The 24,010-nt window shown below is 37.0% G+C and overlaps 2 protein-coding genes across 2 annotated transcripts in view; both read right to left on the bottom strand.

The window, feature by feature from the left end:
* LOC127801751 (K(+) efflux antiporter 2, chloroplastic-like) overlaps positions 1 to 19,120 on the bottom strand; it is a 31,371-nt gene extending 12,251 nt beyond the window's left edge. The window contains exons 1-12 of the mRNA XM_052337131.1: positions 18,729 to 19,120; positions 16,665 to 18,449; positions 16,305 to 16,476; positions 16,099 to 16,189; positions 15,585 to 15,721; positions 15,416 to 15,475; positions 15,155 to 15,274; positions 9,148 to 9,216; positions 3,691 to 3,756; positions 3,325 to 3,414; positions 2,938 to 3,042; positions 2,694 to 2,822 (exon numbers count right to left, since the gene is read on the bottom strand). Coding sequence (XP_052193091.1) covers positions 2,694 to 2,822; positions 2,938 to 3,042; positions 3,325 to 3,414; positions 3,691 to 3,756; positions 9,148 to 9,216; positions 15,155 to 15,274; positions 15,416 to 15,475; positions 15,585 to 15,721; positions 16,099 to 16,189; positions 16,305 to 16,476; positions 16,665 to 18,355 — 2,730 coding nt within the window. The 5' untranslated portion in view covers positions 18,356 to 18,449; positions 18,729 to 19,120. The remainder of the gene's footprint in view (positions 1 to 2,693; positions 2,823 to 2,937; positions 3,043 to 3,324; positions 3,415 to 3,690; positions 3,757 to 9,147; positions 9,217 to 15,154; positions 15,275 to 15,415; positions 15,476 to 15,584; positions 15,722 to 16,098; positions 16,190 to 16,304; positions 16,477 to 16,664; positions 18,450 to 18,728) is intronic.
* A 2,965-nt stretch (positions 19,121 to 22,085) lies between these two features.
* On the bottom strand, positions 22,086 to 23,953 carry LOC127802458 (LIM domain-containing protein PLIM2c-like). The gene is made up of 5 exons (XM_052338292.1): positions 23,392 to 23,953; positions 23,176 to 23,275; positions 23,045 to 23,070; positions 22,743 to 22,832; positions 22,086 to 22,596 (listed from the first exon to the last, which is right to left on the bottom strand). Exons 1-5 carry the CDS (start codon positions 23,524 to 23,526, stop codon positions 22,318 to 22,320), a joined length of 630 nt encoding a protein of 209 aa, XP_052194252.1. The 5' UTR covers positions 23,527 to 23,953; the 3' UTR covers positions 22,086 to 22,317.
* Positions 23,954 to 24,010: the final 57 nt, after the last annotated feature.

Here is a 24,010-nt window from a genome sequence, read left to right as displayed (position 1 = left end):
TAATGAGCCAACTGAGAGGCAGATCTCTCTTGATCACGAAAGCACCTGTTTTGTTGGGGTGTATAAGGGCATGTGCTTTGATGTAAGATTCCATTTGTGGTGAGGTATTGAGTGAAAGGGTATGAAAAATATTCCCGGCCATTATTAGTCCTAAGAATGCAAATAGAGGACTGAAATATGCTTAGAATCAACTTGTGGAAGTTCTGAAAAATTGCACAAACCTCATATTTTTCCTTCATTAAGTATACCCAACATACTCGTGTGGTTATCTATGAAGGACACAAACCATCTAGCACCACTCAAGTTTGGAACCCTAACTGGTCCCCAAATATCACTATGGATCAAGTAAAACAGTTTGGAATGAGTATATGGTTTTGGTTAATGAGAACCATGAGTTTGTTTGGCAAAAATACAATGATCACAATTGAGTACCAAGTTGTTTTTATTGATGAATAAATCAGGGTATAGGTGTTTCAAATATTGAAAACTAGGATGACCAAGACATCTATGCCATAACAAAATTTCAAAATTCAAGCTAACTGAAAGAGAAAAACTAGGAGCTAACTAACTAGGAAGAGCCTTGTTGTCCAATATCCAATAAAGACCATCATTTTCCTCAACACTGCCAATCATCTTCTCCGTGGATTGGTCCTGAAAAATACAACATGAAGGAAAGAAAGTTACAATGCAATCCAAATCCTTAGTGAGTTTACTCACTGATAGCAAGCTACATTTTAAATTTGGCATATACAAAACAGAATCAAGAGTTAAACTAGCCACACACACTCTTCTTCTTCCCTTAACTGAGGATACGGTTCCATCTGCCATTAAAACCGTTAGTTCCTTCTCTTTCACCTGAAAATTTTCAAGTATGGTAGTAGATCTAGTCATATGATCAGATGCTCCGGTATCTACAACCCAATAACACTCACTCATCTTCTAGTAGTTAAGGACATCACTAAATCACCTCTTTGTGCTACAGGCATTGATGTGTTGGCTGTAAATCCATCTAATTCCTTTGAAATATGGGTGTCATTCAACAATTTTTGTAAGAACTCCACCTGATCAGCTGTAAGATTTAACCCCATACCCTTTTCTGCTGTCTAAGCACCTGCTGTTGCTGCATTCTGAATACTTGTAGCTGCATATGCTGGTCTTTCCTTCTCCTTCTTGCCCCTTGGTTGCCAATTGGGTGGCTTTCCATGAAGCTTCCAGCATATTTGCTTCATATGATAGGGTTTGTTACAGTATTCACACCACTGTTTGGCCTTAGAAACTTCTTCCCTCTTGGATGCAGCAAGTGCAGAACCGGTATTTAGTTCTGTTTGAGTCAGCATAACTTGTCTCCTTCCTCTCTTCTAACTTCAGCAAAAACTTCTCTGAGAGTTGGCAATGGCTTGATGCTAGGAAGTCGACCTCTTACTTCATCCAAGTCTGAATTTAGGCCTTGGAGGAAGTCAAACACCCACTCTTTCTCCAACATTTTGTTGTACTTCTGACTGTCACCCAAGCACTCCCACTTTGGATCATAGAACAAATCCATCTCTTGCTAAAGCTCTACTAGGTTGTCGTAGTATTCGGTGACCCCAAGACCACCTTGTTTTGCAGTCCTAATGGCTGCTCTGATCTCAAAACACTGGGCTATGTTTTCAAGATCAGAGTATAATTATTAGGTTGCATCTCACACCTCTTTTGCAGTCTTGTAAAACAAATCGGTTCGGCCTATCTTTAATTCCATTGAGTTGATCAACCATGCCATAAGAATAGAGTTTTCTACTTCCCATCGTTGGTATTCTGTTGACTCTTCTGGAGGAGTTGGGATCGCCCCGGTGAGGTAACCGAACTTCCCTTTGCCTTTGATCACCAGGGTCACGGACTGAAACCATTTCCTAAAGTTTCTTCCGTTTAACTTGTGTTGTATAATCTGCAACGTCTAGCTATCCATAGTGAGAATGTTGGCAGGAGTTATGGTTGTCTGTGTAATCGGTGGTTGAGGAACTGAGCTACGAGAGGATTCTTCTATCGTAGGAGCTGGGGTTGCTGGATTGGAACCAACCATGTTGATCAAGAGACTTGGTTATGATAACCGAGATCTGATACCATGAACACAATCGGTTCCTAAACCAGGAACCTAAGATTTGGATCGAGCAATGAGATGAAAAGTCTCGATACTTTCATTCAAAGATAGGAACTCTACTTATACAAGTTTCTATGCTATCTAGTCCTACTATTTAAGAGATAAAAAACAACAAATTTTAGAGTACAAATTAATCAAGATAATTGCTATTTTTTTTACTCCTATCTTCTCCTATTATTTATCCTGATTTTTAGGAGTTTTATCTTTACTGCACTTGATCCCTTATCTTCGCTGGATTAGCTTCCTCTTGCTGTATATCAGCTACAACTTCTTCTTTTCTGATAACTCCTTAGCAGCTAGGACTCTCCAACAATATCAAACGATGGTCATATAAAATGCTAAAATTGAATATATTACTCCGATGAACAAGTTCCATTTTCACAATGCCAAGTAAGAAGATCAATTTTACAAGACTATAAGAAGAAATAAAAATGTTCTTCTTTATAAGATGTAAGCTAGAATTATCTTCTAGCCAGATAAATAAATCTCCATAAAAGAAGATTCATGAATCAGATTAGATAATAAATGGTTTGAGTAGATAAATGTAAGGGCCTACCGTCATGAAGAAGAGACCTAATAACAGGCCACGATACGGAGCAATATCTGATTCAACCTGTAAAGAAAATTCTGTTTCGGCAAGAAGCAGACCAGCCAAAAATGCTCCCAATGCCATTGAAAGGCCAGCCTGTTCCACTTACGAAATGCATACAATAAACATTATGAAAATATGGAAAAGTAACCTTTTTTTTTTTTCTTTGACAAACAATATAAAAAGTAAACTTAATAATGTGTCACCATACCCTAGCCGTAAGGAGACTTGTCCCTAGAATAACAAGGAGTGTATTTGCAGAGAATATCTCAGCATTTTGATTCTCTGCAATTTGCTTATAAAGAGGCCGAAGCAGCTGAAAATTAGCACAAGAATGAACTTTAAGGCAGAGAAATTCAAATTTACTGGCTTGTATGTTGTCAAAAGCAACAAAATAGCTCTGTAAAAACTTGAGAAGATGATATCATGACTTGAATCTCAATAGAACACAAAAAAGGATGCATCACAAAATGCTCTTACTTCTAGCAAGAAGCTACTTGCTATGGAAATAATTATACAAGATGCAGAGCAGCAGCAAAACAGTGTGGTTTTATCACTCCTGATCTTATGGCTACACTCAACTAAGTATAGAGCTCACCAAGTGTCCTCCAGCAATTATAGCAGCAATTGCAGAAATTGCCTTCACAGCAGCCAGCCCAAGAGCTTCAGCAATTGCTTGGAAACCAACCTAAAAATGTCAGAATCATTACAAAGGCAGAAGCACAAATAATACCACTGGTGAAAACTGCTGCACTATTAAAGCTACCCTAAGGACCTAAGCATGTGGAAACTAAAACTGAAGCAAAAATAATTTTATTTTACATTTCCAGCTGGGAATAAAGAAGATTATATTTACATGCTATGAGACAAGGGAGTAAAAAAGATGGTATGACAGCCTGCTGTTCATTAACGTACATGGTACAGAACCAAAACAAAAAAAGTGCGAGGAATAGTATAACTTTACCCCTCTTTTGGATGAATTCGGTGAAATAAGAGGTATGAGTATCAGCAAAACCACAACAGCCAAATCCTGAAGGCAATGGAAATTAAAAAAAGATGAACAGCTAACAAAGTACAACAAAATCAAGTTGAAAAGAAACAAAAAAAAAAAAAAGGATCACTTTTCGTGCATCATCTTTCTGCTACTTCAAGTCATTAGTCATTAGGTATAGGGATTGGATTATAATACCTAACAAGTGGAAATGGTGCAAACATATTAGATTAATAATCTACAACTAGGATGTATTTTAGATCCAGAAATTTTCACCTTGAGGACACATTATTATGGCAGAACACAATAACACAGTATCAAAAGACAGCATAAAATTCCATCAAAAAGCAAGAATATGAAAATCATTTTGTGGAAAATTATGGTAGAATTTTCTGTCCTCTGTTCATTGAATCAGTAGGAATATATACACAATAGATGCTTAAATAGATATGGAAACAAATCTCCTAATTGGGGTAATTATCTATTTACAGTAATATAGACATAATCACAGCTTAATTACAGCCTTAATTCCCTACAGAATATTGACTATGTACATCATATCTCCTGCCTTGATTCCTAATGCTCCCTCTCAAGTTAGGGAATAACATTGTTCATTCCCAACTTAACTATAATCTTGTGAAAGACCGAACTATTGAGTCCCTAGGTTAGGACATCTGTCAATTGTGATTCACCCAGTACATAAAGCGTGCAAATAAGAGCATTGTCTAGCCTCTCCTTAATAAAATGTTGGTCAACCTCAATGTATTTTGTTCGGTCATACTGCACAAGATTGTGTGTAATACTGATTGCCAACTGATTGTCGCAATAAAGCTTCATAAAACCATCCCACTTGAGTCTTAGATCTTCCAAAATAATCTTCAACCATAGCAGCTCACATATACCCTGTTCCATTGCCCCAAATTCTGATTTTGCACTTGATCTTGCCACGATATTCTGCTTTTTGCTCCTCTAAGTAACTAAGTTTCCTCACAAGAAAGTGCAGTATTCAGTGGTGGACCTCCTATCAATCATTGAGCTTGTGAAATCAGCATCGGTGTAGACCTCTAGGGTGAGTTTGTCATTTTTCTTGAATAAAATTCCCTTTCCTAGGGTTCCCTTGAGGTAATGCAGAATTCTGTAGACTGCTTACAGGTGAAGTTCCTTGGTTTGTGCATGAATTGGCTCGCCACGCTAGCTACATAGGCTAGGTTCAGTTGTGTGTGAGATAGGTAAATTACCCTGCCAACCAATCTATGATATGCTTCTTTGTCTATGGCCCTTTCTCCCTCTATGTCACCAAGTTTGTGATTAGAATCAACTGGGATGTTGGATGGTTGTATGCCTATTTTCCTATGTCTCAAAAGATCAAGGATATACTTATGTTGGGATATAAATATCCCCTGTCCAAACTGTGCCGTGTCAATATCTAAGAAATATTTCAAATTCCCTAGTTCCTTGATCTCAAACGCCTTAGCCGAACATCTTCCCAAGTTCTGCCTCTCCTTTTCATCATTTCCTGTTACTATAATGTCATCAATATAAACAACAAGAGCAGTAACTGAACTTGAACCCGAGTGTTTTATGAATAGGGTGTACCCCATGGCCAACATTACCTTGGAAAATCTCCCGAACCAAGCTATTGGTGACTATTTTAGGCTATTTAGTGCCTTCTTGAGCCTGCAAACCTTGTTTCTAGCTATTTTCCTATTAAACCCTGGGGGTATTTCCATGTAAATTTCCTCCTCAAGCTCTTCGTGCAACAATGCATTCTTCACATCAAACTGTTGTAAAAGCCAGTCAAAGTTAGCTACTAGGAACAAAAGAATTCTCACCACGTTCATCTTGGCTACCAGGGCAAAGGTTTCTTGGTAGTCTATCCCATACGTTTGGGTGTATCCTTTAGCTACCAGCCTAGCTTCGTACCTTTCAAGTGTCCCATCTGCTCTATACTTGACTGTGAAGACCCACTTGCATCCCACCGGTTTCTTTTATTTTGGTAAATCCACAATCTCCAAAGTATTTTTCTTCTCCAGGGCCTGCATTTGAACGTTCACAGCATTCTTCCAATTCTCACAATTTAAAGCCTCTGATGATGTTGTGGGAATGGATGCTATGTTTATGTTTGCAAGGAAACTTTTATGAGATGGAGAGCATCTTTTAAAAGATACAAGGTGAGATATTGGGTATAAGGGATGTTTTATGCATTCTTAGGTTCCTTTCTTGAGTACTACGGGCAAATCAATGTCAATCAAGGGATCAATGTTAGAAGGAGAGCTAAGAGATATTACCTCATTTTCAAAAGTTGGGTCTAGTGATTAGCCCAACCTTGGTTCGGGTTCTAGATTTGTCCTTGAGTAAATCTATGAAAACCGATGGTCAATAATGGCCTTTCCCCCTTCTGTTTGTGAACCAAGTTGTAGGAAGGGCTCATGTTCATGGGTTTGTGAAGAAGGTTGAAGTTCAAGTTTGAGTGTAGATTTAGGGGATGATGATGGTAAGTCAAGAAGGAAAAAATCATCCTTATCTTCTACAATTAATGTCTCCCTCTAAAGATAGGTTGGGTAAAATAGGGTTTAGTTTCAACAAAGGTAACATAAGGAGTTTTTTTCTTGGTGGATGATGGCATTTGTACCCTTTCTGTGTTGAAAAGTATCCCACAAAGACACACTTAGTAGCTCTAGGATCCAATTTCCCTCTATTTAGACTATGAACATGAACAAATGAAAACACCCGAATACTCTAAGGGTAAAATGGTTTGTTGTATGAAGACCTAGATAAAACTGGGACAATACTGCCATAGGAATTTGAAAATTTAACATTCAGGATTATAACCAGTTTATAACATGTGTGGCTGTAAGGACTGCTTCCCCCCAAAAAATGTTTTGGCACATTTTTCTGAAACAACAATGCTCGAGTAGTATCTAGAAGATGGCTATTTTTTCTTTCTACAACTTCATTTTGTTAGGGAGTGGAAACACAAGATGACTCTTGAATAACCCCCCATTTATGGAAATTTGTGGAAAGGATTTGGTTGAAATAATCCTTTGCATTATCCAACCTAAACCTTTTGATTTCTTCCCTAAATTGGTTTTGTTTCATGGAAAAGAAATTGGGGAGAAGGTCACTCACATCAGATTTGGCTTTTGAGAAGAAATGCCTAGATAACCCTTGTACAAGCATTAATAACAAAACAAGCCAACGTGCCCCATAAACATTTGGAATGGTTGATGTACCCCATATATCACTATAAAACGACTAAAAAGGGAAATGAGTTCTTTTATTATTGACAGGAAAAACAGCACATCCATGTTTTGCAAGTTCACAGACCTCATAAAGAAACTATCTAGTATCTAGTTTTCTAAACAAAGAAGGGAACATAATCTTAACAGTTAAAAAAGAAGGGTGTCCTAGCCTATAAGCAGCCAAACTGTGTCTTTATTGGGTAGATGTAGTTCAGAAAGATAGGTTAAGGGCTGGTTCCACTTGCCAACTATTGGTTTCTCAGATTCCTCAAGATAGTACAAACCATCCAATTCCTTAGCACATCTAATCATCATTCCCGAATCCTAGTCCTAAAACAAACAGCAATATGGCAGAAAAATCACTTTGCAATTCACATCATAGGACAATTTGGATACTGATAAAAGATTGGTGGACAGTTTAGGCACATAAAGGACATTCTTTAAAGTAGGACTCATTTTGATCTCTCCTTCCTGGCTACTGTGATCAAGGAACCACTAGCAGTAGCAATTTTCCTTTTGCTGGAGCAGAGTGAGTACAAGTGGAAAAAACGAGAGGAATGAGTCACATAGTCAATGGTTCCAGAATTGATAATCCATGAGTCTTTAAAGGATGTATCCAAGGCACTTAAAGCATGAGAAATTAGAGGTTTACCTGAATGCATCAATGAGCAGTTACTTGAAGATGACAGTTTTTCAAGAGTACTTAAGAGATGTCCCAACCTCTCAATCTCTTCCTTATTGAACTCCTTTGGTTCATTGCCTTGCCCCTTGCTCTGTTGCTATTGTCTGCCTCTATTTCCCCACTCCTTGCTTGGTGATTTACCATTTAGCCTCCAGCAGTTTCTTGCAGAAGGCGCACCACAGGTTATCATGGTTGTCACTACCTACAAATTTGGAGACTATTTTCCCATTCTCCCTATTTAGTTGGTCCTTCTTATATCCATGGCGTCCTCCATTAGCCACCATTGTTAAGACTTCAACTGGTTTAGGTTCTAGCATTACACTCCACCTACTTTCCTCAACTAGTATAATTGAAACAACTTCATTTAGTGAAGGTAAATCATCTTTGCCTAAGATTTGAACCCTCATCTGATCGTATTCCATGTTGAGGCCTACTACGAAGTCATAGGTTCAATCTTTCTCTATGAAAGCCTTCAACATTGCTGCATCATCACTATTTTTCATCTCAATGATCCAATAGTGATCCATCTCCTGCCACAATCCTTTTAGGAGATTGGCATACTCTGTAACAGTCTTATTCCCCTGTTTTGTTTTAAATTATTTTGATCTTCAACTCGAAGATATGGGTTACATGCTTAACCTTCGAGTAGGTCTGTTGGATAGACTCCCAAACATCTTTTGTCGTCAATAAAAACATGCAGGTGTCATTGATTTTAGGTGCCATAGAACTCCAAAGCCATGTAATTATCATGGAATCTTCTTCATCCTATGCTGCATAGGTTGGATCTTCCTTCTTCGATTCGGTCCCCATGATATGACTAATCTTCCCTTTCCCTTTCAAAATGGTACGAATCAATTGAGACCATTTTAGGTAATTCTTCTCATTCAATCAGTAGGCAACATTGATTTGTTGTAGTTCTCCCGACGATAGAATCCCTAAGACTGCTGGTGTTTCTCTTATGCCATGGGAACTACCCTCGCCTGTGGTGGTAGACATATCTGGTTAAAGGAAAGGAATAAGGGGAGAATGAGGGGAGAACACGTACGACAGCAATGGACTCTATCACAGCAATGAATGCTAACAGTGATGGGTTGTAGACAGTGGCAATAGAGGCTATCGACGACAACAGATCCGTCGGCAATGAAGGCCCAAGAAAGAAAGCCCTGGGTTTCTAATCTAGGTTTTGATACCATGTGGAAAATTATGGTAGAATTTTCTATCCTCTATTCATTGAATCAGTAGGAATATACACAATAAATGCTTACATAGATATGGAAACAAATCTCCTAATTGGGGTAATCATCTATTTACAGTAATATAAACATAATCACAACTTAATTACAGCCTTAATTCCCTACTGAATATTGACTAATTACATCCTATCTCCTGCCTTGATTCCTGACGCATTTGATAACAAGCTATTAAATCAAATACAATCAGTATGCAACAGCAAGTTTTTTGACTACCTATTTGCTTCATTCTTGTAATATTCAAGAAGACAAATACCTGAAAAAGTAAAACAGAAAATGTAGCACGTCCATGGCGTGAGGTACTCTCACCTCGTTCTTGTAGTACCTGTAGAAGAAATCCAAAGGGTAAAGGAAGAATAGAAAGATGAAAATAAAATACTAAGGGAAATTCTAAATGCACTCACCCTTTTTTCTCTCTACAACCACACTGAAAAACACCTAAGGGAAAAAGTCATTTTTACCCTTGCTTGCAACCACCCATCATCGTCGGTAGCCCAAGCTCCCATCGGCGGCTGTGACGAACGCAGCCGCCATCAACTCCCACTTCCCACCCATCATCACACCCACTTTCCTCTCTCTCTCTCGCCGGTGTCGCTCCCACTGGCAGCCACGACGAACGTAGCCACCATCATTGCACCTGAACCTTGGGGTTCGGGGGCTTTGAACGCACCCCGAACCCTGGGGTTCGGGTGTGATGATGGTGGCCACATTCATCACAGCCATCGGTGGGAGTGGCGCTGGCAAGAGAGAGAGAGAGAAGTGGGTGCGATGATGGGTGAAAGGTGGGAGCTGATGGAGGCCATGTTCGTCGCTGTTGCCGGTGAGAGTTTGGGCAGCCGGCAATGATGGGCGATCGCCAGCAATGATGGGTGGCTACAAGCAAGGGTAAACATGACTTTTTTTCCTTAGTTGTTTTTCAATGTGGGTGTAGAGAGCAAAAAGGGTGGGGGCATATAGAATTTCCCAAATACTAATTAGTTCACCTTCCAATGGAAACAGTATCAACCAAAACTTATTAAATCATGACTAAATGATCTCAAATAAAATGAAGTAACCTACTAATCAAAATCATATTTTAGCAGTTTCAAAATTCATTGTGGTAGTTCACTGATGAAGCCTATAATTTTCAATACAGCTATTCAAAAAAAAAAAGATATAGAATAAATTTGAATATGTATCTTATTATAGTGCTAGTATATAGTTTCATCATAAGGCGATGATTCCTTTATGAGAATAATTACACTATGAGAGCTGGAGTTCAAGTCTTAAACAACCACCCCTTGTAATTAACGTGTCTCCCATCCAGCACCCCTTAGGTCAGGATCATTACTAACATCCACTACTTAAACTGAGGAAAAGGAATCTAAAATTGACAGCTTTAAAACAATCAAATAAACTTCAGAAATGATTATGACTGGGTCCAACACAACTAATGTGAGCATAGTTCAAACTCACATGACTCTGGTACATATCTCCCTCCACCAGTCCTCTCTCTCTCTCTCTCTCTCTCTCTCTCTCTCTCTCTCTCTGTGAAAAAAATAGAGCAGTGTAGCACTCTTACTAGGAATAACTGCCTGGAACAGAAAATTCAATTATTTTATGAATATTGATGCAAGTTATTCCCTTATCAGCCTTAATTTATTTCTTAATCTCTAACTTATAGCACACTAGCAGACCTTGTGACCATTATTCAATCCCCAGAAACTCCACTCACAAAATACTGGTCAGCCTCCAACACTTCCTCCTTTCTTTGCCTTTACTTTGATAATGAACTGCACAAATAGATGCTACCAAAATTTTCCAGCAAACCAACTTCAAAAATCATTATGTATAGAGAATCAAATCAACTCCCCCTTTATTCCATCTACAAACCAATACTAAACTCTAAGCCTGAAGTCTCTTCATAACCTTACACCAGCACAAATGAGACTGCAGGAAGTATGAATATGGTTTTCTAGTGGTAACTAATATATGGGTTTCTTATTGTTCATCGGATGGGATGCCGGGAATTTGGAAATCAAAGACAGATGTGAAGTGTTAAGTTCAGCCAAAAAGCAGGTTCTTCGCATCGGCGCCCAGATGTAGTGACAAATGAGCAAGGGTTCCCGCATTTGCTTGGACGGATGTGAGTAAAGAAGTTAGTCCAACATCAAAATCAAAATCAAAATCAAAACCAAAATCAAAATCAAAAACAAAATCAAAATCAAAACCAAAACCAAAAACAAAAACAAAATCAAATTCAAAGTCAAAGCCAAAAACAAAATCATAGATTAAGGATTGGGTCATGGAACATAGGAACATTAACAGGCAAAGCTATGGAAGTGGTAGATGTGAGGATTAGGAGAAAGATTAATATTATGTGCCTTCAAAAGACGAGATGGGTAGGGAAAAAAACAAAAACTTTGTCAGAAAATGGATATAAAATATGATACACAGGAAATGATCGAGCAAAAAATGGAGTGGGGATCATTATAGATAAAAGTTTAGTAGATGTGGTAGTGGATGTAAAGAGAATAGGGGATAGGATTATTATGGTGAAGGTTATTCTAGGAAGAATGACTATGAATATATTTAGTACATATGCACCACAAGCGGGGTTAGGTGAGGAGATAAAAGCAAAATTCTAGGAGGATCTAGAGGGACTCATACAAATGATACCAAGAGGAGAGAAAGTGATTATAGGAGGTGACTTAAATGGTCACGTGGGTAGAGACGGAAACGGCTATAGAGAGGTACATGGAGGGTATGGATTCGGGGAAATTAATAATGAGGGTAAGTCTATTCTAGATTTTGCAATGGCATATGGGCTCATCATAACCAATACTAGGTTCAAAAAAGGGACGAACACTTAATCACATATAAGAATGTCACATCAAGCACCCAAATAGATTACTTCCTCATGAGACAAGAGAACCAGGTATGTTGTAGGGATTGTAAGGTGATACCGGGAGAGTGTTTGACTACTTAACATAGACTTCTAGTACTTGACGTCCAAGTAAGAAATTGGAAGAGAAAAAATCACATAAAACAAAATCCAAGAATCAGGTGGTGGGATTTAAAAGGGGAGAAACAACTAAACTTCAAAGAAAAATTAAGGGGTAGAAGAGAATGGAATGAAAAAGGACGGACAAACCAAATGTGAAGAGAAATGGCTAATGCCTTGAGAAACACAGCAAAGGTAGTGCTTGGAGAGACAAATGGTAGAGCCCCTAACCTTAAGGAGTCTTGGTGGTGGAATGAAGAAGTGCAATTGAAAATTAAAAATAAGAAAAATTACTATAAGGCTGTATATCAATGCAACAATGAAGAAAATCAAAAAAAAATTATAAAAAATCAAAAAAGGCAGCAAAAAAAGCTGTTAGTGAAGCAAGGTCAAAAGCATACGAGAATCTATATAAACGACTTGATACAAAAGATAGAGAAAGGGATATATATAAATTAGCTAAAGCAAGAGAAAGAAAAACAAGGGATTTAAATCAAGTGAAATGCATAAAAGATGAAAATCAAAATGTATTAGTGAATGAAGGAGCGATTAAGGAGAGATGGAAGGAGTATTTCACAAAATTATTCAATAATGATAGCGACACAAGAGTTAGGTTGGGACATCTTAGTAACTCCGAAGGGAACGTGAGCTATACATTTTATCGACGCATAAGTCCAAATGAAATAAGGCAAGTATTAAAAAAGATGAAAAATCATAAGGCGGTGGGACCGGATAATATACCAATAGAAGCATGGAAATGCATGGGAGAAGAGGGTTTCTTCTGGCTAACGAAATTATTTAACGCGATTCTTGAATCAAAAAAGATGCCAGATAAGTGGAGGAAGAGTACTTTGGTCCCTACATATAAGAACAAAGGAGATGTTCAAAACTGTGAAAATTATAGAGGAATTAAGTTAATGAGCCATACCATGAAACTCTGGGAGAAAGTAATAGAGCAGAGGCTCAGAAAAAAAACAGAGGTCTCAGAAAATCAGTTTGGTTTCATGTCCGGTAGGTCAACAATAGAAGTTATATACCTACTGAGGCACCTAATAGAAAGGTATCGGGATCATCAGAAGAACCTACATATGGTGTTTATAGATCTAGAAAAGGCCTATAATAGAGTCCCTAGAGAAGTATTATGGAGGATTTTAGAGAAGAAAGGAGTCCGAATAGCCTATATACAAGCCCTTAAAGACATGTATCATGGTGCAGAGACAAGGGTCAGAACATGTGGAAGGGATACTGAACCGTTTAAAATTACAATAGGATTGCATCAAGGTTCTGCACTAAGTCCATACTTATTTGCTTTAGTAATGGATGAACTCACTAAAGATATTTAGACAGAGATGCCATGGTGTATGCTATTTGCAGACGACATAGTGTTGGTGGATGAAACAAAAGAAGGAGTGAACACTAAGCTTGAATTATGGAGAAACAATTTAGAATCTAAGGGATTTAAATTAAGCAGAAAGAAAACAGAATATATGGAATGTAAATTTAGTAAGAATGCAAGAGTGGAGGATGTTATAATAAAATTAGAAGACCAAATCTTACAAAGAAAAGACCAATTTCGATATTTGGGATCAGTGATTCAAAAAGATGGAGAAATTCACGAGGATGTCACACATAGAATTAAGGCAAGTTGGCTAAAATGGAGAAATGCATCGAGGGTGTTATGTGATGGTAAAATCCCATTAAAATTGAAAGGAAAATTCTATAGGACAGCTATAAGACCATTTTTGTTGTACGGCTCAGAATGTTGGGCAGTCAAATACCAACATGAGCAAAAGACGTGTAGCGGAGATGAGGATGTTAAGATGGATGTGCAGCCATACAAGAAAAGATAAAATTAGAAATGAAGTTATTCGTAATAAGATAAGAGTAGTGCCAATAGAGGAGAAGATGAGAGAGACTAGACTAAGATAGTTTGGTCATGTGAGAAGGAGACCAAGAGATGCTCTTGTGAGGAGAGTTGATGAAATGGAACAATTAATCAAAAAAAGAGGTAGATGCAGACCTAAGAAGACTTTGAGGGAGACATTAAAGTTTGATATGAAGTGTATGGATCTCAATGAAGATATGACAAAAGATAGAAATATATGGAAATCTAGAATTCATGTAACCGACCCCACATAGTGGGATAAAGGCTGGATATGTTGTTGTTGTTGTTGTTGTTGTTTATTTCTTTGGTAAGTTTTCATTGCAGCAGATAAAATCCTATTGATTGAAAAATAACCTAGTGCAACATGGAAAATTCTATTCACAAAAATCAGCAAAGAAAAGAAAAAAAGATCAATTCTTAATGTGTATTATCATATGAGCAAAGGTTGTGTGATCCCATTGACATAGCATGTACAGAACATATGGTTGTGAATCATTGCAGGGGAGGACAATATGAAAAATATTTCTGTTTAGCCAAATGAACATACTTGCTCAAAAAGGAATGAAAGAAAATTTGAGGAAGAAAAGAATCAAAGCCATATACCATCAAAGTAAGAAAAAATGACTACAACAACGCACCAAATCTTAATGTCACTGTGGGGCCAGCTAAATGAATTCTAGCTCTCCAATTGTATCTATCTCCTTATCTCCTGAGTTTTATCTCCTGTAACTCATATCATACTTAAGAGCATAGCACCAAGTTTTCTTGGTCTTCATCCATCTCTTTTGCTAAATATTTGTTCCATTCCAACCACTCTCCTCTCAATAGCCTCTATTAGTCTTCTACTCACATGACCAAACTATTTTAATTATGTATCACGCATCTTATCTCCATAGGAGTCAATTTGACATTATTACAAATAACCTCATTTCTAATTCTATCTTTTCTTATATAGCCATACATTTGTCACTAAATTAACATTTTTGATATTCGAAACAGATGATTTATCTTGCCCCAAGGAGGAAAACCATTTTCGCATAATGGTCAGCACTTTTGACTAGTCATTCTTAGTGAATAAAGTTATTTGTTTTTGCCATGTGATCTTTGTCAAAATGTGAATATTTGATTAATAAAGTATATGAGGCTTGTCAGTTCTAGTGGTAGGTTCATCTTAACATTGGAATTGATGCTGGTCACAAATCCACATTTTTATGGGTCATGTCATTCCCTCTCAACTCAAACAACCAACCCCTTGAGGAGTGAAGTAGTTTGGTGCCACAATGTTGTATTAGGTCAACTACCACTTCAAAGCAGCCTTTTTATAGGTGACAATTCTACCATCACTACCAACCAGAGTAAATTTACTTAAAGCAATAGCTGCTTATCAATGGTTACCTGAAGAACAACAGCAGTGGAAGATAATGCCAGACCATTCCCAATGACCAGTGCAGAAGGACAAGGCAGCCCAGCAATGAAGTGAGCAACTAAGCCAACCACTACTGCAGTCATCAAGACCTACATTGCTTGTGTACTTCAAAAAGAGAGAAATACTATGGCATATATATATACACACACACACACATATCAATTACACAAATAAACCGCAAGCTGGAGCAAAACACAGATGGTAATGGTTGGAAACAATTTTCCAGTCACCTGAGCAGAACCCAATCCAAAAACATATTTCTTCATAGAACTTAGTCTTTCAACAGAGAGCTGCAAAATGATGATGAAATGCTCAGTTCTTCTATTTGTAATCAGATCAATTTTCAAGGTAAATAGCTGGCAGCCTTAGCAATTAAATTCAAGATTTTGTAGACCGTACCTCTAGGCCAATATTAAATAGCAAGAAAACAACACCGAATTCAGCTATTGCCTTGGTTCCATGTACATTACGAATGATAGAGAGACCATAAGGTCCAATCAAAATGCCAGCCGCCAAATACCCAAGAACAGGACTGCCTAAACATTCAGCAGATAAAAGATATGCTATTAATGAAACAACATTAAAGCTTCAGACACACACTAGAGAAAAGACCAAAAAAATAGACACAAATATGTCTTCAGTTCAAGAAAAACATGGTTCTTGCTATGAAATTAATTAAATGGTATAGATAAAATTGCAGATTTCTACTTGTAGAATAAATTAACAAAAGCAACCATTTGACAATCACAAAATGAAAAATGGCATAAGTTGCAGTCATGAACTATGCTTAGCAAATTATCCAGGGATGAAATCGTGCTATATAATGCACCAATCTTCCACTTATTAAAAAAAAAAAAAGGATGAAAGAACTATAATTCCATAACTGCAACAGTAGACCAGGAGATTTGATTACCTCCAGGAATTTTCTGGAATAAGGGCACAAAAATGACACTTGCAAAAAGCAACCACAGCATGTCAAGAAGAGAAGCTTCCTCCTCACTCACCTATAAAAACAATGAATACCAGATCACAGACTAGAAACGAAAACCAAAAAAGGGCTAAATAAATTACTAGGTTTCAAGCACAAAGCAATTAAATTAGGGGATTTCAAGAACATGCCTCTTGATTAGGAAACATCTCCATTAGTTTCTTAACACTCTGGGGCAATTTTTGTATTTGACAGACCAGAGGCTTTGCATTTGTACAGACTTCATCAATACTAGTGGTAATAATATTCGATTGTAGAACTAGCTGATTAATTCTCTCAGACTGGCAGGCATGAAAGGCAATGCTGCAATATATCAGAAATGCAACCTTTATGTCAGTTATGACCATCAAAAATTCATTAACACACTGTTCCAGAAATAGTTCATTTCAAGAATATAAACTGATACCAAATAGTAAAAAATGGGGTCATGTTGTAATATATTAGTCAGAGAAGGAGCATGCAAAAATTCCATCTTTGAAAGGGTTGCATACCCAGCCCCAAGGAGCATAGACCCAATGACCAGTTTAGGCAATTGCTTCCTTAAAGATTCAATAAGACCGTAGAAAAGGGATGCAGGTGTGAACTCAGACCCATCTAAAGAGAAAAATGATGCAGAGAAGAAACGAGAAGATTTTTTCAATAATGCTTTTGAACTATTAAGTGGCAAACTGTCCTTTGCCAAATCCTTCTGTAGTTCCTGCTTTTTTGTTTGAACAAAGTTCTTTGACTTTTCCAAATCTATTCCAGCATCTTTTGATGATTCTAAACTTACTTCACCATTTTCTTGATCACTGTTATTAGATAAACATGTCTCATCAAAACTGTGGTCAGGTCCATCAAACTGGCTACTCGGTAAAAGTTCAGTAACAAAGGAAGCGCTTGCAATTGGTGCATCTCCATCGCTTTCAACAACATGTTCACCTGAATTTCCCTGACTTACTTTTCCCTTTTCAACTAGTTCTTCCTCACCCAAAACCTGCAGTTGGGATGAAGATCCATTTTGTTGTACTGTAGTTTCCAGGCTATCAATGTGAGATATAGAAGAATCTTTTTCTGCTCTTTGTAGGGCAATCTCCGCATCATTTACACATTTTGCTGCCTCAAGTTCAAAAGAAACAGCTTGCTCTGCTAAAAGCATCACATTTGCCACATCTTCCTCTGCTTCGAAAGCATTCATTTGAGCCTTCTCTACAACCTCATTTAGCCTGTTCACTTCTTTTTGCAACTCTTCTTTTCTTCTTTTCAACTGTCTGACCTCTGCCTCAAAATTTGACAAAGTAGCTTGATATTCTTTAATATCTTCCTCAGCGTCCAAAAATGCTTCCTCTTCTTTCCTTAAAATATCTGATTCTTCCCCTCCACTTTCATATTCTGAACCACTCTCTCTAGAGGCTTCCAGAAACTTGTTTCTTCCTTTTGCAGTTTCAAATGAATCTACTGCCGACTGACACCTTGCTTCAGCCAAAGAAAGGGCCATTGTTGCTTTCTGAACAGCTTCTGTAGCAATGGCTTCTTCATGCACAATAGCTTGAATAGTAATAAGAGTAGAATTAAAGTTTTCCCAAGCCTTAGCTGCTTCATCCTTCAAACATATTGCAGCTTCTGATACTCTCTGGGCCTTTTCCTCAAATATTGTGCTCTTAATCCTTGCAACCTCCAATTCCTTCAGTGCCTTCTCTAACAAATCCTTTGATTCATCCAACGTAGGCCCGCCCTTGTCTTCCTGTTCCCTTACCTCCACCCCTAAACCATTCAACTCGGGACTGACATTAGTCTCTTCTTCACGGCTTTCACCAAATTCCACATTTTGACCATTGCCATCAATACAAGCTAACGAATCACTGCCTTGGCAGAGCAGCCTAACTACTCTCCTTGATCTCTTAGAGACATCAAGAAAATTACAAGAGAAAGATCGACAGGGATTATTACCCCAAAAATGGTTATCAAACTCTCCTTTAGCAATTGTACTTGAATGGATACTCCTGTTATTAGACACAGTTATTTTCCTTAACTTGTTATTTTCGTAGAATCTTGAAATAAGCCTTGGATTACCAAGAAATTTATAAGGAACGCCTCTATGTCCGAACTTCAAATGTGAATGCAAACAATCTGAAGTCCTGCAAGTCGTAACTTCACTGCTAGGAAACAAATATGACTGCTGAAAAGTAGAAGCAAAATCCATATCTCACAACTCTTCTAACCGATAAAATGCACCGTTTTCCAGCGACAAGTGCCACTGTGGATTTCCTCACTCTTGTCGGCCTCGAATCAAGCACCTGGCCAAAACAGCAATTTCAGCCAGATTAGATATCTAAAAGCAACTAGCTAACTGAATCAAATCGACAACAGCTGAACCGAAAATCGCTAATCGCATCTCGAAATCGATCCTTCAGCAGAATAAACAGCTTTGAATTAATACATACAATATCTTTGTGCATGTATGCAATGGCAAACATAAGCGTAACAGTAGCTATATCTATAGTTACGTGTATGTCAACATGTATGTATGTAAGTATATTGACCGAATGGCGACGTCAGAGAAGAGTGGGACTGACCGATCACGACTATTCAGAAGCGAACTTTGCACTTTGCAGGAGGAAGCCGAGAAAATGGACGGGAGAACTTTCTCGGGAATATCGGGGAGGCCGGAAAATGACAGAGCCTAGAAAGAGATCGACGTAGCTTTCAGTTCAAGTTCGAACAAGCAAAACAAACCACGACCATTTCTTCTAACTCTCCCCCTTTTCAATTCCTAGTTCTCCTCTCCCTCTGCTTTGCCTTTGAAATTAAATTCAAATTCACCATTTTCATTTTAACATTTTACAATTACACCGACACTGAACTGTTATTCCAATGCTCTACAAATTTAGCGGGATATGAGATTCATCATAAGCATATCAGACGCACAGCCAATACATTGCGGACTCTCAGTCTCCCTTACCTCCGCTCCGAGAGTGCCATTTTGTACCCCCCTTTAATTGGATTGAATGACATCCCGGTTGGTATAAGGATAAAAAATTAATTTTTGAAGATAATTATTTGTCAAATTCAACATATTTTTCTCTCTCCTCTTCCCTCTTCCTTTTTTAAGCAATTGCCTCTTGTCCTCGACCCTTTCATCGCCACTACCTTGACGCCTCATCTTGCATTTGGTGTCTCATCACTTAGTGCTTGGCGTCTCGCTGCCTCTTCGCAGTGAGAATTGATACAGCGGTAGTTGTTGCCAATACTAGTCCTAAATTATTTAGGTCCCACAGTAAAAATAAAAATTAGACCCCATATATATTTAAACTTAGTGATAAACTCATTTTTATTTTTCAATTAATATTTATCTTGTCTAAATTAATTAAAAATTTAACATTCAAGTCAAATAAATTGTCTCGATTCAAACTTCAATATATTAAAATTTAGAAATACTTTAGACTTTGAGTGGATTTAAACTTCAATATATTAAACTTTAATATATTATTCAGGGTCCCAAAAGCACTAAGCGAACTTCAAGTCCGCTGGCCTTCAGCGAACTTGAGTGTTGGGCGGACTTTGAAGTCCGCTGAAGGCAAACTTCAAGCTAGCACTAAGCGAACTTCATCTTCGTTGGCTTTCAGCGGACTTGAAGTTCGCCTAGTATGGTTGGGTGTTCAGAGTTTTTTTAAAAATATTAAATTAATTAATAATTATAATAATATAATATTTACTAAAATCATTTTGGGCCCCCTGAATAATGGGCCCAGGGTGATTGCACTGATCGCCTTCGCTCAAGGCCGGCACTGGTTGTCGCACGAGTTGCTACGATGATAGAAAGATGATGAGAGACTTGTCAAAAAAAAAAATTGAAAGAGAAATAAGAGAAAAGAAAATGAGGAAGAAATATTCAAAATTATTATGAGCCCCAAAACATTAACCGTGGGTCATGTTCACCCCAGTTGAAGGAGTGAACAAAGTCGCACTCCTCTTTCAATTGATTTCCTATCTTTTTACTTACAAAAAATTATTATTCTGCTCATTTATCTTATTATTTGATGTGGTTTTCTTTAAAAAGATAAAAAATATATATATTTTATTAGTTTTTTATTATTTAAAAAGTGGTCTCATTTTTTATTTTTTTAAAAATAATAATAAAACACCAAAATAATACTTATTTTTTCCATTAATGATCAACTGGCTAGTCACGTTGTTTCATGACCCAACTAATCATTTTTGTAAGTGGCCATTTCTTTTATCAATATATTTGTATATATGTTTAATTATATGATGAGTGCACAACATTTATCATCAATGATTTTTTTTATTTGAAAAAACAATATTATCAAATGCAATTTTCAATTCGTATTTTTTAATAAAAACGGAAAAGAAAACAAAATAAACAAAAGGCACGTATAAAAAAGAAAACCAAAATCAAACATGCCTGGTAATAACTGGAATTTTTCATTTTGAAATAAAAAAAATTAAGTAAAATATAAAATAATAATTCAATAAAGGGAATTTTTAAAATACTATTTATATTTAAAAAATAATAATTAATCATTCAATCTTATGACCTTGTAAAGATAGAGTATTTAATTTTATTACGTGTTAATTTTAATTTTTGTTTAAATTTTGTCTTAAAAATATAAACATTAGACTATAATTATCAATTGTCACTTAATAAATTTGTATTTAATATATTTTATTTTTTATTTATACGGACATATCATGGACTATACTTCTATTTTGAAGAATGTCAGAACGAGAACGAGAAACTCAAATTATGAATGTGTGGACAATTTACTAAAAATAAAATGACTATTTTTTTTTTTCAAATATGCCTTATAGATAATTTCTTATTTTTTTATTTTGCATTGAATTTTAAAATACAAGTACTTTTATAGAATTAATTCATATGAATAATAAGAATTTGATATAAAATAGTGGATTTAATTTATTGATATTCGTCGTTTAATAAAACTAAGTGTTACGGTCAATCTTTTTTGTGCTATACGAATGTTAATAAAATAATTAATTAAATTTATTGACAAGTTGAATTAAAGTATTCATATGGTTTAACCACTTTACTAAAATATAGAGTGGTTATCTGCCTATAGTTTCAAGCAAGAGAAAGGCCATCCACATCCACCAGTTAAGCATCACAATCCATCAAATTTCTTATTTCTATGCCTACACTCTAAAATATAGAATGGTTAGCTGCATTCTTATTTTTCACCTGTTTCGTGGCTAAACATTTTCTGGGGAAAATGGAGGCAAGCCAGAACCAGAGAGGCAGTGATGGGAAAGAGAAGTAGACTGACAGTAGGGGTGTTCAAATAATCGTTCAACTGTAAAAATCGTCCGCATCACATTGTATCGTATCACGAGATTCTTTTAGGAGAATGATTTGAGATGGTTTGAAAAATTCATAAATCGTGTTATTTACTATTTAATAAAAATATTTTTGATTTTTAATGAAACCGTCTAACTAGTCTAACAATATGAAAGTTAAAAAATAAAACCCATAATATGTTGTAGTTTGTTTAAATTATTTATTAGTATAGTTTCTCTTTTTTTTCTTGTAAAAAAGTTAATTTTGAAGTGAAAAACTCAAAATATGTTAAAATTATCGACCAAAAAAACTTTTGGCCCAATTTGTTAATTTATCAATCTCAATAAAAAGTTCACTCGAACAAATCACAAAAATTGCATCAAACTGCATTATATTTTTAGTGTGGTCTGGTGTGATTTATGGAGACCAAATCAGATCGTATGATTTGAAATAATAAAAAAATTACACTTATAATTTGACGTATTAAAAAGGGTTAAACCCGACCAAACTATATCATGAATATCCTTAATTAACAGATACATATGAGAAATATAGAAGACAATTACGTATAAAACCATCGCCCGAGACATAGATAATAATCTAATTGCATCAAGTTGTGGCCAACAGTACCAAAAAGATTATTGAATGTATCAGCTACATATCTATAGATCACATACATGATCTCTTGAGGACTTGAAACAAACATGAAACAAAAAAAAAATTGAAGAGTCAGACTGACATGAAATTTGGTCAGGAATCTTTTTTTAAGTATTGGGAAAAAGATAATCCCTTGAAACAGGAAATGGAACAGAAATATAGCAGTTAATTAGCTAGGACTGGGACTAGGACTAGTCCTCTTGTGTCTGATCAGCTGGCTCGGCCTCGGGCTTTGCCTCGTCCTCTGCTGCCTCCTCTGCTTCTGCCGCAGCCAGCGCGGAAGCACTCTTCTTTTGGTTGGACGCCTCCAGGATATGGCTGTAGGTTCCTTTCTCCATGAAGAGCCGCTGGAAATGGTGCTTGCAGTAGAGAACCCCGTCGAGGGCTGCATAGGAAGAGTGTGTAAGAGGGCAGCCACCATGAGCACACTTGAAGCAGGACTTATGGTAAGACTCCCCTTCCATTGTCACCTGTTTTGCATATCCAATACACAAATTGTTAGTCCATCTCTTTCACAGGAGAGTTTTGGAAAGAAAAATGGGGACGCCATTCGGGTAGGAGGGGCATGGGTTGTGAAAAGTAGGAATGCTTGATACAAACAACAGTGCAAATTAACCTTCTCAAGTGGGTACACAGTTTTGTTACAAGCTGCACACTTGTCTTGTGTTCCGGAGAACATTGAAGAGACTTTGCTCGGGCCCCTTGCCTGCAAAAGATGGATTGATTGAATATCGATGTCACGAACAATTATCATTCATGACTCAGTAGAGTGTAAAACGGGATTAGAAAAAGGGCAACTTCTGAGCAAACCGGCAATGATAAACATTCCAAGTGGTGAGCAGGACTCAAAAAGCTGGCTGGATAATGGATTCAGATGGTTGAGAAGAGAAAACTGAGACCATTTTTAAGGAGGCATACCTGTGAATCCTTATCAGGCTTGGCTGCTGAAAAATTCATCGAACAACAGAAAGCAAGAAGCCGAGGAAATGAGTAGAAATAAAAAAGATTTAAGAAACTTGAATGTGAGTTTGCCATGAAAGGAGACTCACAAGTCTGGAAATTCTTGCTGAAATTGCCGGACTCCTTGAAGAGTTGCTCGAAATGAGGTTTGCAGTAGAGGACTCCATCCATGGAGGAGTAGTTGCTCATCTGTTAACCGAAAAGGGCTGGCTATATAACTGGACTTCTATGATCCGTTGCTCACACAAAAACCCAAAAAAGAGAGAAGAGAATGAAAAGGGAATTAAACCAAGAGAATCGCTTACGACAAGAGTTCCTTTGCAGTGGCTGCATTTGAAGCAGGATTTGTGATAAGTAACTCCATCAGCGGACAACAGATCAACAAAATAAACAGTCTTATCACAAGCCTTGCATTTATCCAAAGTCCCTGTGAACTCCATTTCCTCCTCTTATTCACAAATTACTTGAAAATTTGAACAAGTTTTTCTTTTCCTCTCTAAGGAAAAAAGTTCTTACAACAGTTTCTTCTTCTTCTTCTTCTTTTTTCGATTATAAGTTTATAAAGAAGCCCAACAGATCGATTGCGTTTTTGAGGATCAAAGTGTTGTTCGATGAGAAGGGTGCTGGAGGAGCTTCCTCCCTTTGCCTCGGGTAACTGAGACAAAACAAAGACTTTGTTTTGTATAAAGAAAACTGATATATATCAGATGAAATAGAATTTGAGCTTCTCTTGCAATGGACTAAGCTAAAATGGGATGGCATGGATGGACATCGGACACGTGATTGGAGATCCCAGTATTATGAGATTAAAATGGAAAGTTGCAGGAGCATAATTTCGTAGATATCTGATTGGAATGGAGTGAAAGAAGGCTCACGTCTTGACCCATTCAAGGAAATTTTTGGACCCAAAATTAGATAGACAAT

Source organism: Diospyros lotus, chromosome 5 (assembly GCF_014633365.1).
Source record: "Diospyros lotus cultivar Yz01 chromosome 5, ASM1463336v1, whole genome shotgun sequence".
NCBI lineage: Eukaryota > Viridiplantae > Streptophyta > Magnoliopsida > Ericales > Ebenaceae > Diospyros > Diospyros lotus.
Note: the sequence above shows the minus strand (reverse complement) of the source record. Positions and strands in the feature narration are given on the sequence as shown.